The 13,994-nt window shown below is 39.7% G+C and overlaps 1 protein-coding gene and 1 long non-coding RNA gene across 2 annotated transcripts in view; one reads left to right on the top strand and one right to left on the bottom strand.

Moving 5' to 3' along the window:
- Window positions 1-350: 350 nt before the first annotated feature.
- LOC139434617 (uncharacterized) lies at window positions 351-1,386 on the bottom strand. The gene is made up of 3 exons (XR_011643949.1): window positions 1,288-1,386; window positions 1,083-1,180; window positions 351-549 (listed from the first exon to the last, which is right to left on the bottom strand). It is a non-coding gene; the product is annotated as an uncharacterized lncRNA (long non-coding RNA).
- Window positions 1,387-10,192: 8,806 nt separating this feature from the next.
- tenm2a (teneurin transmembrane protein 2a) overlaps window positions 10,193-13,994 on the top strand; it is a 177,907-nt gene continuing 174,105 nt past the window's right edge. The window contains 1 exon segment of the mRNA XM_071204656.1: window positions 10,193-10,434. Within this exon segment, the coding sequence (XP_071060757.1) occupies window positions 10,209-10,434 (226 nt within the window). The 5' untranslated portion in view covers window positions 10,193-10,208.

A 13,994-nucleotide genomic window follows, 5' to 3' on the forward strand; every position in this document is an offset into this window, starting at 1 on the left:
CCACTATCCCTTAACCCCGTGACGTTTCACTCAGAGGTCAAGGAATAGACGATAGGGTTAGCACTTAGGAGCTGATTTTTAAACTATCCGACCGCAACCCCAGTCTTCCTGAAAGAACTTGCGCTGAGCTTCATTTAAATCTTGAAAAAAAAGATAAATAAATAAATTTAAATTGCCCCACAAATAATAAATAAACACATTACCCATATTACCATGGGACATGGGGACACAGCAAATACATGCTGCCATCACATCGAAGTTAGAGGCCTTTGCATATTTAAAACCAGTGCCAAATATGTGAAATCTGTAAAGTTTTTGTAAAACTACAGAAACAAACACAATGGCCACCAATCTGCAGATCACACACATCCATTTTACAAAAGATGTAACAAAGATGTTTGCACTGCCGACAGTCATTATTTCAAACAGAATGAACACATTTAACGCAGTATGCTTGCTCATTCATTTGTTTCCCTCGACCACGATGGTTGCCATCGTATGGTCAGATCCTGGGATGGACTGCTCACTGATGAAGGCGATATTCATGTCCTTTTGAAGCACATGAAATAATAGGTTAGCGCATTAGAGATAATGAATTAGGTAATTGCATACTTTTTAAACTCTTAGCGAATTCAGATCCATTATTACCAGCTGCTAAAGCAACGCTGGTATTGTTTTCACCTATTGAGTCTGCATGTGTGTGTCGTCATGGCAATGTGGTCCTGAAGACACACAGAGGTGCTTTTAAGTACTTTGCCTAGTGTTTGAATGCATGTGGACAGATTTGGTCAATCACAACCGTGCAAGTTTTAGTGTATCTTCTCATCTTTTTAGCAGGTTCCATACAATACTTGAACTGGTTAAGTGAAGAGCAGAAGCCACTTTTCAAATTGTCCACAATCCTTTTCCCATGCCATTGCTGTCAACACCTATCCATGCTGAACGATGCTAAGATATTATTGATTGGGGTGTGGCCAAAAGTGCAATATGCTTCAAAATGTAACTGACAGAGAGCAGTGCTTTTGTCCTGTGTCTTTACACTGTGCCCGTGGATGTTATGTTATTTCAAGATTTGTAATTACGTCGCTAAAGTCATGGAAAAGGTCCTCTTCCTTTTCTCCAAGGTTCACGACAAGGCAGCGGATGGCTATAGTTCTCTGCGTACTTCAATTGTATTGTGCTATTTTTGAAAAAGGAAAAAAAGAGAAATTACCTAAAGGAAAATATTCTGAATGGGAGACTGCCAACAACTTGCATTTAAATGACAACTCTGAATGACGATCCTACCTCAAGAAGCATGTCCTTGGTCTGCTTCACCGAGATTCCCGGGCGCCGTTCAAAATGGCAGCACACTGCTCCTAACACTAGGATGGGTCAAATGCAGAGAAATAATTTCCCCATGAGGGATTAATAAAAGTTCATCTTCTATTCATTTATAATAAAAAGCGACATCACAATAGTAACCAAAGTATATTTACTCTCACAGTAGCCTCTACTACTTTGTATCCTCTATTCACAGTTCAAAGGCTGCTCATTTTGGTCAAACAGCAATTTGCCTATACAGTGCAACTACCAGGCTATCTACTGTACACCTTAAAATGTCCTTTGTATATTTATATTTGTCGTAACTGTCGGAACTTGTCCAGGCATGTTAAGTGGGAGTGGACTTGAAATCCTTAACGCAAGGTGTAGAACAGGGGTGCCCAACCTTTTTTGAACCGAGAGCTACTTTTAAAGTTGCCAGTCTGCCGAGATCTACCAGTCCAAGTAGAGAGGCGTAGCCATTACTGACAGCCTACTACCAGGTAAATACACACTTCTACTTGTATAAAACTGACCTTTGTACGATTAATACTTCATAAAATACTGCAGATCCTTTATCTTACCTCTTTCTAATCTACACACATACAAGTATTTAACTGAAGTTACACAACAGTGTTGTTGATACAGAGTTGGAGTTTATTCACACGTCACTACAGTGGGTAATGTTTTCAAGAAACATTGAACAGTGCTGCCACATGTGACACAGGGAAAAGAAAAGACTCTGAACCCTTTCTTTGCCATTATATAAAAATAGTGTTGCAACAAAAGTATAAATGAGGCTTACTAATAAGACAACTCAGATCTGAAGCTGCACAGGAATCTGCTGCCAAAGTGCAATAAAAAAGACAAAATTAATAGAATCAAACCCTTTTTTGTTGCATTTTAATAGAGTATAAAAATAAATGCCTTTAATAGGATGCAAGCAACACTAGTTTCTTAACCTGAATTGATAATAGACTATAATCAATTTAAGTTTGCATTCTTATACCATGTTGTACAATAATTATAATGACTAAGTTCAAACAAACTAAAACTCACAGCTGATTAATAACGGTATCTAACTTGAGTTTTTATTATATCAAAAACCTGTACTGACAGTGGAGGTGTCCTGAGAGTGGAGGTCTGCACCGGAACTGTCCTGAGAGTGGAGGTCTGCAGGCAGGCTCCCATGCATTTAGCTGTCCTTTCAGGCCCCTCCCCTTTTGGGAGCGTAGGGCAGACTTAGATGGGAATTCCGTCTCGTAGCGTTTGTGCAGTGTTTTTAAATGCCGCTCCTAAATTACCCTTCTTCGATAAAGCCACGCTCGCATTGCAGATGAAACAGATGGACTTTGAATTGGAATAGATACAAATAATCATCCTCCCACTCTGAGTGAAAATGATATATTTTGGGCTCTTTTGCTTCTGCCATAATTTCGGTCTTGTATGTGTGCGGACTGTCACTCCTGTTGACACGGACAACGTCAGTGAAATACTGCCCACTGCCCACCAGCCACGCCCCGACACATGGGGTCACGCCGGCCAATCACAAAGCTTTGATGCGTTCAAGTGCATTATTCTGGCACAGGAAGATTTTTTTATAGGACATTAACGATAAAACAGAATATTGTTGTTCTATTTTTAGACACATCTCGCGATCGACTGGTTGGGCACCCCTGGTGTAGAACAATTAAGTTATCAAGCTTTGCATTACTTACTACAACTTGAATTTTGTTTTAAGTCAATCAACGCAGAAATCAGAGTTCAAATTAGTTGATGTAATTACCAACATTATTACGTCAACACAACTTATAAATTAATGTTTGCAACTTAAAATGTTTATCTGAATCAATTAACTCACATTTTTATCTTGCAACCATGCATTTAATTAAGTGGAGGTGAAAGGTCGCCTGAATTCGTTTTTAGAGTGTAGAGAGATTGCCTGATTTTGTACGTGAATATTCTTGGGATTTTGGCTTTGAGAATGTTGGAGGACAATTTTTTATGTTGCTTCTTACACTATAAATATAAGATATGACCATTCGGTGCACAAAACAACAACTGCGTTCAGAAGTAGTGTATTGTTGCGACTAGCTTCAACAAAAATGAATTAGCATCAACTAAAAATCTGAAGGATATGAAGGAAAGAAATCTGCAACTTTTTGATAGTAAAACCATTTTTCAAGTAATTTTTCAATTAAAAGATATATATGAAATATCTGAAAATGTGGACTTCAGCCTCCTTGAATATGGAAATGTCCTGATTTTATCTGTTTTAAATCATATTAAAGTGAAATGATCTGGGTTTTGGAATGAAGAGACATTTAAAGCCATCATGTTTGACGTTGAGAATCTGGGATGGAACATTTTTGCCTAATTTCTCACAATTTGTGGAGTGCACAACTAATGGGATAATCGACATAATAATATGGAGGTTTATCAAAAACAACAATATTTCTTAGTTTCTGCCTATTATCAAATCTGTTAGCACAAAAAATTACTTTTGTGCATCAATATCACCGCAAAGTCACCGACCAAGAAGGCCTACCATCTCATACTAAAATGCAAATAGTGACACAGCTACTAAATACCACGACCCATCACACCAAATGAGCGAGAGTTTTTTTCTGTTTGGCTGAAAGAGGTGTCGGAGGTAATGAGGCGAGGTGTGTGGGAGAGGGAGTGATGAAATGTTTCCTCTCCTGCACGCCCCTCAGCTGTTGGCTCACAGATCATCTTGGACCCAGAAAGGGCCGCAGTTTCCAGCTGATCTGGAGCCATGTAAGCAGCCCACAGACACCCTTTAGCCTTGTGTGTATACGCGTGTGTGTGAGTATGTTTATTTCTGTGTGCGTGTGTGCACTTTCAATGCCACCTGAGATCGAAGACATGATTAATGACTGTTCGCGGAGAGGAGCCTCACACTCAGAGCCTCACACTCAGAGCCCCGGTCCAAAGCTTCGAACAAGGCGGGGAGAATGATAGAGGTCATGGATGTGGATACATACACGAATATTTATATATGCTAATACATGTGACACACGCACATTTCCATCTCTGAACAGGAAGTAATCAGGATGCCCAGCCCTTCCCCTGACAATAAAGCTCCCATGAGCCGTCTCTCATTTTTCACACATTGGTACAGCTCATTGATATCCATTCAGCAGAATTGAAAGTATATCGTGCATAATGAGATATTTGACCAAAAAGCTATTATTGCCACACAGTCTTAAAAGTAATTACATTGTTTTAGAATGCACACTCAAAAAAGGTTTCACTGGTGAATAGAAGTAATTATTTGTCAGGGTAATAAGGATTTACACTTAAAGATATGATGTCAAGCATTAGCCGCTCTTAAGGGGAAGCTAAACATGTAATTGGATGCTTTGATGAAGTGTGTAATATGGGCGCCTCGAGTGAGATGCTGCTCCTGAAGTCAAGACAAACGCAGGTTTTAATTTTTACATGTAATTGAGTACCAGTCTTCAGCGACAAATGTGTTTGTCCCCCTTTATTTTCTCACGCGACATCTCTCTCTACGTCTGCGCTTTTGTTTCTCTCTGTCACTCCCCTCTTTGTCTTTGTGAGCAAACTGTGTAAACAACTTAATTTGAGCAGCGGCAGAAAAAACATCAGAACATTGAGAGCAAAAGACTTCAGTCACAATTTTGTGATAACGTGGTCTTGTGTTTTCAATAGCCTGTTTTTTGCTATTGGAATTCCTTTCAAATTATAGAAAAAGAAAAGGCAAGAGAGGCGAGAGAGAGAAAAAAGAGACCAAAACCTTCATCTCCCGTTCATCCACTCTTCCACAAAGAGTGTTGGAAGAGTGGATGCATTTTCTGACGGAAAGGCTTCATGCTGGGTTTTATCATGCTTTTAGCCACCAGTCTTGTTGGCTGATTGTTGCTTTTGGTTCGGTTACAATTTAATTAAATGAGCCAGATAATTACTGCTTTAAAGGCTCTTCTAATCTAACCATAAGTTAAGATGAGATAGAAAGGCAAATGCAAAACCTATTTGTGTATTCTATTTTATCAGGTCTATGAAGATATGCATATTTACATACAGGTAAAGGTTTAATTAATTAAGTGCATAGCAATTAAATAGTCAATCCATTTAGATATTGGACTATTTATTATGTATTATTCTTTTGTGTAGGGCATTTTTCAAGCAACATTTTCAAAATGTAAACTTCTCAACTGCTTCCCTTGTCTTATGTATGGTAACTTTTGGGGGGGTTAAGACTTTGACTGGAACAAAAAAGACATTTGACGATGTCACCGAATAGGATAATAGGAAATGCTCTACCCATTATCTTCTGTTGTTTAAAGGACCTTTAATAATGAATGATTTAAAACAAATCTGCAGATACATGATAATGATGCACATACTGTAGAGCTGAATACCTACAAAAAAAGCTTTAAACTGTGCCAGCTCTGTCAGAATATTTGTATATTAATAAATGTCAAAGAATAGGATAGTGTCTTATACAGAGTAAACCTGGCCTTGTTGAGCCCCGTCCTGCAATAGGAGTCATCTGGACAGGAAGCCTCCCACAGTGTGATGCCCTAAACAGCATCTACTCCGGCACTCACACACCGCCTCCCCGCTAATTTGGTTGATAAATGAGATGGCGTGATGGAATCTTTGAAGCTAATTGTCTTTGGGTTATAGCCAATGCGCATGTAACCATTGCAAATGCAGTGAAATAATATGCACAGTCGAGCCGGGTCGATTGCGATCAGCATGTTCCCAGAGCCGGCTGTCTCAGCGCTTTCTGAAGGCACATTTGAGACATGATGCAAGAAAACACATATCACCTGAGGCAATTTCAAAACCATAAATGCACTAATGCACCTACTGCTGAAACACTCCAGAGACGGTTGACACTATATCTTTTACTTTTAAGTTAGTCTATACAGAGGACAGACTGAATAAGTCACCTCAACTAGAGTTTGACTGCCTGTTTTTTCAGGGAAAAAGTACATTGCAATTGTTGCTTTTGCGACGGAATGGACCTCATGAAGCAACATTCTCTTACATGTTTGTTCCGAGAAAGAATAAGGCAAGTTAACGCAACGTTTGCCCCACAATTCATTCAAATCTGCTCCTACCAAGGTGAAAAGACCACCTGATCATAAATTGGAGGCATATGGCTGATTATTTATTATTAGCAATCATAATGACCCCTAAACACACAGTCGATGTGCCGCATGCAAAAATTGGAGAGATGCCATGAAAAGAAAAGCCATAAGAAAAGGAACTTCAGCTGTAGTGAAAACAAGATATTGATAAATAAACTTAAAAGTTAACATGTCATTTTACTTAAAGGGGACCTATCATGCAAAATGCACTTTGTGATGTCTTTTATACATAAATATGTGTCCCCGGTGCGTCGGGGAAGTCACGCAGCGTCAGAAAATAAAACCCTCTCTCTTTTCCTCCGTACCCAAATCTTTTAAAAACGGGTGTACAACGAGCGGATACAGATTTCCATCCGCTGTGACGTGTCTATCCGCTCTGACGTCGGCGGACCCACAGAAAGTTGCTATCAGAAACAATGCCTGACGTGTTTTGGATGTCTTTGTTCACATTAGCAAGCCTCGCTAACACTCAGAGCTAACCTGTACTGAAGAGCACATGTGTTTAAAAAGCAGGAAATAAAAAAGAACTCACCTTGTGGTAAACCTGCAAGAGAAAAAGCATTTGAGATCCATACTGTTTCAGAAATAATCTTTGACGTGGATTAAACAGGATGGCGTTGTATTACAGCAGAATTTAACTTTATCTCCGGTAGAATTCTGATCAGGCATTAGCTCCGCCTCCTCTTATTTATTTTTTTCAAGCTAAGGACCCAAAATCTGCATTTCTCTGACAGGGCTGCAAAAGAGGGGTATGAGCAGTGAGAGGCATGGCTACAATGGGTGATCTGTTTGGTATTTTGAAAAGAAAACTTCACAGACATGTTTTATATAGGTATGGCCCCACAATATATGTTTCAAATATAGCATGATAGGTCCACTTTAATGTAAGTACTGGTGTTAATGGAAAACAAAAAATCAACTACTGTAAAATCAGTATTTCAAGTCCAATCCAATCAATTAATCTCAAACATCAAACATCAATGAAGGGGAATTCATCTTGTTTGATGCTCGCTAATCCATTGATGTCATTAGCTTCCTATTAACTGGGTGTGATTTCTAGTTACAGTGAAATTGCATTGTGTCATTTTCCATATGTTTCTTCCCAAGCTCTTATTTGCAGTCATAAGGTCATTATCTGTACCAAACTTCACCTTTGTCATTTCTAAAAATGAATTATCCACCCTCCCTGTCGTCTTCCAATTACATTTCTCATTCAGGCTGGATTTCATGGTCACTTCACGGTCGCACACATGTGTCTATTCTCCCCTTCCTCTAACCACCCTTTGTGGACTGTCATGAAAGCTACAGGTTCATGTGGGTGCCAAGTCCTGTGTGGTGTTTTTTTTTTATGAATATGCATGTATCTGTGTTACTGACTGGTAGCATACCATGAGATCATGAGTCATAATGATATAAATCATTATACCTCTGATAAATGAGATAATCTACCACAGTGTGACGACTATGGGGGTTAGGCAGCTGCCACGGAGTAATTAACACAAAAGTTTGGCGTGTGTGTGTGTATAGTGTGCTTCTGCGACCTTGAAGACAACTCTTGCTTGGGTGGAAGGTGATTGATATGTGTTCTAGATTCCTAATTGACCCCTTGGCTTTCTTCACTTTCGACACCTATCTCTCATTCTTTTTTTTCTCCTTCTACTTACTTTAAACCTCCTACAAACTATTACTCAAGTCCTTCTACTGTCATTGCCATACAGTACACACCTGTTAACTATTTTTCACAATAAAAGGGCAATATTATAAGTATATATTTATATAGTATTATCAGCCTTGTAAGGTTGTTGGTTATGATCATTACTTTTTGTAAAAAATTATTATGTTGGAAATATCCACATTTTCCTCAGAAATATTTAAAAAATATTAATATAAATCCCAAATCTAGAGAACTTAATTGACACAATATTCACATAACATCCACCAAAAATGTACTTCGACAGCCTACGACATTTTGGAACATTTCAGAAAAGAGCCAACATCTTCTCCTGAACACAATAAAACACAACCTCTTTTGAAGGCAGTTTATCTGAAATGTTATCATAACACTCACCCCTATTCTATTTACTAAACATAAAGTGCACACACTCGCACAAACTCACAAAGCCCTACCATTAGCATCAGCATGTCCCAAAAAATGTCATCGCCATACAAGTTACAAACACATTAAGTTTGAACTCCTAATAGCCTGTGTGATGGATGCCGGTGCATAATGAGCTCTTTATGAGAGTTAATACCTACTGTTAATCAATGGACATAGCGGGGCACTTTACAATACTACCTTCTAAGCATTTTGAAATGAGCCCTCATTGAATAGATTGATTCACATTTTGTTTCCTCCTCTCTCCTATGTCTTTCCTGTCTCATTCTAACTCCGTCCCAGCATGCAATTAGTTACATCACATATTGAATCAAATGGTGCCCACTCTTTAGAAATGCCCCGCTCTGACATCAATAAACACTGTGTCGAGACTGAGAGATATTTTGATGAAAATGCAATGCTACACTGTAATGCTGTGGGTGGACCAGACTTTCCTCGGCCCGAAGCGATAGAAACATGGGTGACCTATTTATTACCATAAATATCCCATGCAGGCAGCTGCTGGAAGCATTCCTGTCAATTACTACTGGTTGTTGTATTGTTGTACTTTGATCTTTAGCTGCTAATGTAATGCGTTGCTCAAGGCCGCCGCACTAGTATCATACTGTATTAGCTTCATAATCATGTATAATCTGCATCCACAAGTATAACATTTGAATGGATTAGAATTGGGCGGGATGTGATGCAACAGCAGTGGACAGATGAGGCATATAGAAGATATATGTGTGTAGCTGTGTACAAGGAGTGTACACAAGCTGAGTCAGGACCGGGTACTGCTTTTATCTCAGCACAGGTACCTCCACCTGTAATGTACACGTGCTATTGAACGTGTTTGTTTCTGTGTTGTGTGTGTTTGGGTGTATGTGCGTCTGGCTGTGTTTGATTATCCCTTCCAGCCTCTAAGGGAGCGGGATTCATTCTCACTCTGATAATGAGGGAGAGACTAGCAATGCCCTCAAGTCATTTCTCTACTTCTTCCATCCTTCCTGTTGCATCCGGCTGCTTTTCCTTCTTAGTTTCCTGCTCTTTACCTTTCTCCAGCGTTGATAATCTGCCATCACTCATTCCATCCTTCTTTCCTCTCGGATTTCCTCCCACTTTCTCCATTCTCTGCTTTTTCTTGTCATCGTCTTTGCCCACTTGTGTGTGTCTGTAGTCATGCGTGGCTGACATCCGTTTAAGATGATTGGATGGCGTTTGTGTCGTAGATTTCAAATGTATGCTGACCATTTTTGCTCAGCCCGGTCGATGGTCGACGATCTCTGTGGACCACAGCACTGGCAGCTCTGTTTCTCCCCACTATAGCCTTACTTATCCCGCATCAATACTCCGATGTGATGTATATTTGCCTGGTTGCTCAAATGTCCACTCGCTGCGCTCCCTCTTACCTAACTTTCTCTGTAGATTCTCCGGGGAGTGCAAAGCAAGAGTGAGTCACAGCAGTGCATCCATTAATTTTGTACCAACCTCTTTGCTTTCTTTTCCACTCTCTCCCTCTCTCTTTCTCTGTTTTCCAGGTGACTGAAGTGGAGATTGACATTACGGAGGCCCGCTAGGAGGCCCCTCCATCTCCCCACCACCTCCTCCTCTTCCTTCACTTCCATCTCTTCTCCTTGCATCCCTACCCCCAACTGAACCTCGATATGGATCTGAAGGATCGGAGGAACCGCTCCCTGACCAGGGGTCGCTGCTCCAAAGACTCCCAGTACAACACCTCGTCGCTGGACACAGATGAGTGCCGTGTGCCTACCCAGAAGTCCTACAGCTCCAGCGAGACGCTCAAGGCCTTCGACCATGAGCAGAGGCTGCACTATGGCGGCTGTGTGACTGATCTTGTCCACCACGAGGCTGATGAGTACTCCAGGCAAGGTGAGTTTGAGGAGCAAAGCATTCCCTTCAAATGCTTTATTACACTGTGATTGTGGGCTTGATCCATACTGTGCTGGACTGGTGACATTAAACAGGAAATCAAGTTCATTTTATGACTAAATTCAAACATGTTGGAAAATATGCTTAGGCGTCTTGCTAAGAGTGAGATGAAAAAGGTGATTTAACTGCACGTCTGTACGCTTACTATAGCCTACAGCCAAAGTCATTAGCTGGTTAGCTTAACTTAGCCCTAACCCTAACTCTTCCACTACATGTTATATCTTGTTAGTTTAATTCATACAACATTTTAAGCTGATTTATGGGTTCTATGCAGATGTTTTTTTATTATTTATAGAAGGACCATGCATACAAAAACATTAATCTCAGCAAAGAGAAGAGATGCAATATGCCATATTATAGCTAATAGCTCATTTCCATCTGTGGTCCTCAGACAGGTTCATAACAATCAATAAACAAACAATAACATTGCATGATCTCTATCAGTCAAACCATTTTAAAACCTGATTTAAGTACAGCTCAATAAATTAATACATAGTACACTTGAAATACACTTACATGATCTCGGTCACTCAAATAATTACAAAGCCTGATTTAAATTCAGGTTACGAAATAACACTTAGTACACTTTAAATACACTTAAATAAAATATCTACGATATAGTATGACAATACAGTTCAAATAAAAAAATAAAAAAACTCAGATTACAGTGTAATTAATGTTGGCATGACTGGTTGCTTAATATCATTTGTTTTGCACCATAGGAAAACGAGTTAAAATCACATTAAAAAAGATGTTGTTTTTAAAATGTTGTATGGATTAGAAACGGGCAATATAACAGCTGATTTCTTTTTAATATACTTTTCTGTTAATGATGCCAGGCTCGGTGTTTCCCCCTTGCTTCCGGTCTGTGTGCTAAGCTAGCAGTTCTAGCTAAGCTAACAATGTGCTTTTGTTAGCACACACAAGAGGGGTATCAATATGTTAGTTTCCCTGTTATTAAGAAACCCAATAAAAAGATTTAGCCACAAATTAGGTATAGAAAAGATGTGTTTGAAGTTTTAAATATCATATTTCAGTTTCCAGGTTTATAAATAAACTTTTCGATGTGACAGATAATGAAGGCTGCCAATTGCAACTAAAAAACTAAAAACTCAAGGAAGACAATTTCCTTTACCAATTTACCAATGATCTCAGCAGCTCCAGTAGGTAAGTCTTGTTGCTGTCCAGCACGTATGATGAAGCCGAACATAGCTCAACACTTGTAGCCCTTCCAACCCTGTTCATTGATTCCTAAACATCTACATTCACACATTCACCAGCCATATTGTATATTGCACATGTAGAGCTTTTTCAGGTGTATCCTGTATACTTTTAAATTCTGTGTGCTTCGAAGCCTTGGTGTCTAACTGTTAATGTAATCATTTGTTGTAAATGCTGCACTTTGCAGCAAAGAACCAATACAGACCTTTAGCACTGGAAAGCCTGTCATAATGAACTTCTGTATCCCCTGGGGAGCAAGTTAGCCAATAGGCCGATAGGTCAACTCTAAAGGGGTGGGTCTGTTCTCATAGGCATGTCTTTAAACTGCTTGTGTGTGTGTGTGTGTGTGTGCACACGTGTATATTGCAGGGGGACATGAAACAGGCATTATTGATCCCTGGCTGGTGAAAGGAGTCCGACTCAATGGGATTGATCTGGGCTAAGCTCTGTTTTCTCTGCATGGACACAGACAAGGGAAGAGAGCTCAGGGCCATACAACACACTACTACAGAAGAGAGAGGAATAATTATAAAGTTACCCTCAAAAGAGAATAAATGTATCTCTGAGGGTCCTTGAAGAGATTTTCTAACTAGGACGTCTTCATTTACCTTGAAGCAACTGTCAAGATAAATGTCGGACTGTGCGTGGTTTGAACAAAAATGAGAGAAATGTATCAATCTGACAGACGTTTAAAGAAGAAAAGATTTAATGGCACACAGAAGAGCATATTTATTCTCTGTGGAGTCAATGGTAACGATAGAAAAATGGAGGATTGATTGGTGGAACGCACAGTAGCCTAGAAGTCAGTGGTGTGTGTTGTCCGGACACACTCCGCTGCTGCACTAAGCTGACCTCACACCAGGAGATAACTGGTCGATACCACAGTCCTCCCGGCCTATCAGCTCCCTCAGAGAGCCCAGAGCCACAGATGCATCGTGGGAAGTGTGGCCACAGGAGACCAACAGTGTTGCAGCACCATATGGACTGTGACACCACGGGAGGAGGGAGAAAGAGAAGAGTGTGAAAGACAGAGGGAGAGAAGCAGCAGACTTTTCTTCATCTTTAAACCAGATATTTGTGTAACTAGTGCGTGAGAGAGTGAGCGATGGAAACAATGTGTCATTAGTTTGAGCAGCTCGTAGTTTACAGGCAAGATGGTACACAGAAAGTTGCTTTTCTTTGACAGAAGATGCTTGTGGTTTTATCAAATATGCATCTCTTTGAAGGGGATGTTTGATATTTTAATTCACCTGCAATATTAGATATTGATGATTGGGCCACACCGTAAATTAATAATATGATTAACTGTGATTACATTATAATGATGTTGTTCTTTCGGTTAGGTGAGCATGAATCGTGTTGAGAAGTTCTGAGGTCATTCCAAAGCTTTTGTTGTTGCTTTAGTGGTTATTTCTTAACACAAATACAGGTTCTGTGTTGTGTAAATGCATATTGACTGGCCTAATGCCAGTCTTTAGAGACAAAAGGGAGTGAGTCATACAAAAGCACAACTTCTGCAAACATGTGAACTCATTCTACTGTGGCTGAGTGTCTTTTGTAGCAGCGTTGCGTCTTACCTACAGCTTAGTTCACAATCCAGTGACATTTATCTTGATGATTGTCAATGTGGCTTCATTATCCTGCGCAAGCAAAACACTGCTCAGGCACAAATGCCGGCACCGTGTACACTTTTGCGAGTACATTTCTTTGGGCTGTTTTGGTAATTCTGAAAAATGATACGGTGCAATTATAAAGAGTATTGCAGTCCTAAGGATGTGCCCCGAGCCAAATTGAGGATTTTGGGATGTAATTATTGGATAACACTCTAAGAACACAAACACTTTGCTTTAATTATCAAACTAATGTTCAGGTTTATAATAGTCATACAGCAGTATCAACATAACGGCTTTTTTCTCACTATATTTTCTAAATGTGAACATCAGTTCTGCTGCAGCTAACTCCAGTTGTAGCCTCCTCCAAAGATATCATTGCTTTTAAAATGACTTATTTACTACACATCATTATGCATGAAAATCTTTGCTGGAATTTCAGTGTTTCCTGAAGCGTAAATTCATCTTTAGGGAGCATCGTCTCCCTTTGGAATCATATTTGGAGCGTGTCTGAGTTCTTTTTGGGATGCTGTATATTTGTGTTTTGCTACTTCGTGCCTCAAGGGCATGAAATATTTTCTCCGGACTTACCTTCGAATCCATTAGGAAACCGTTTGCTCGCTTTAAAAGGAGGTGAGGAAGAGATGATGTTTATTGACCTTTATTTAA

The sequence above is a fragment of the Pseudochaenichthys georgianus genome, chromosome 10 (assembly GCF_902827115.2).
Source record: "Pseudochaenichthys georgianus chromosome 10, fPseGeo1.2, whole genome shotgun sequence".
NCBI lineage: Eukaryota > Metazoa > Chordata > Actinopteri > Perciformes > Channichthyidae > Pseudochaenichthys > Pseudochaenichthys georgianus.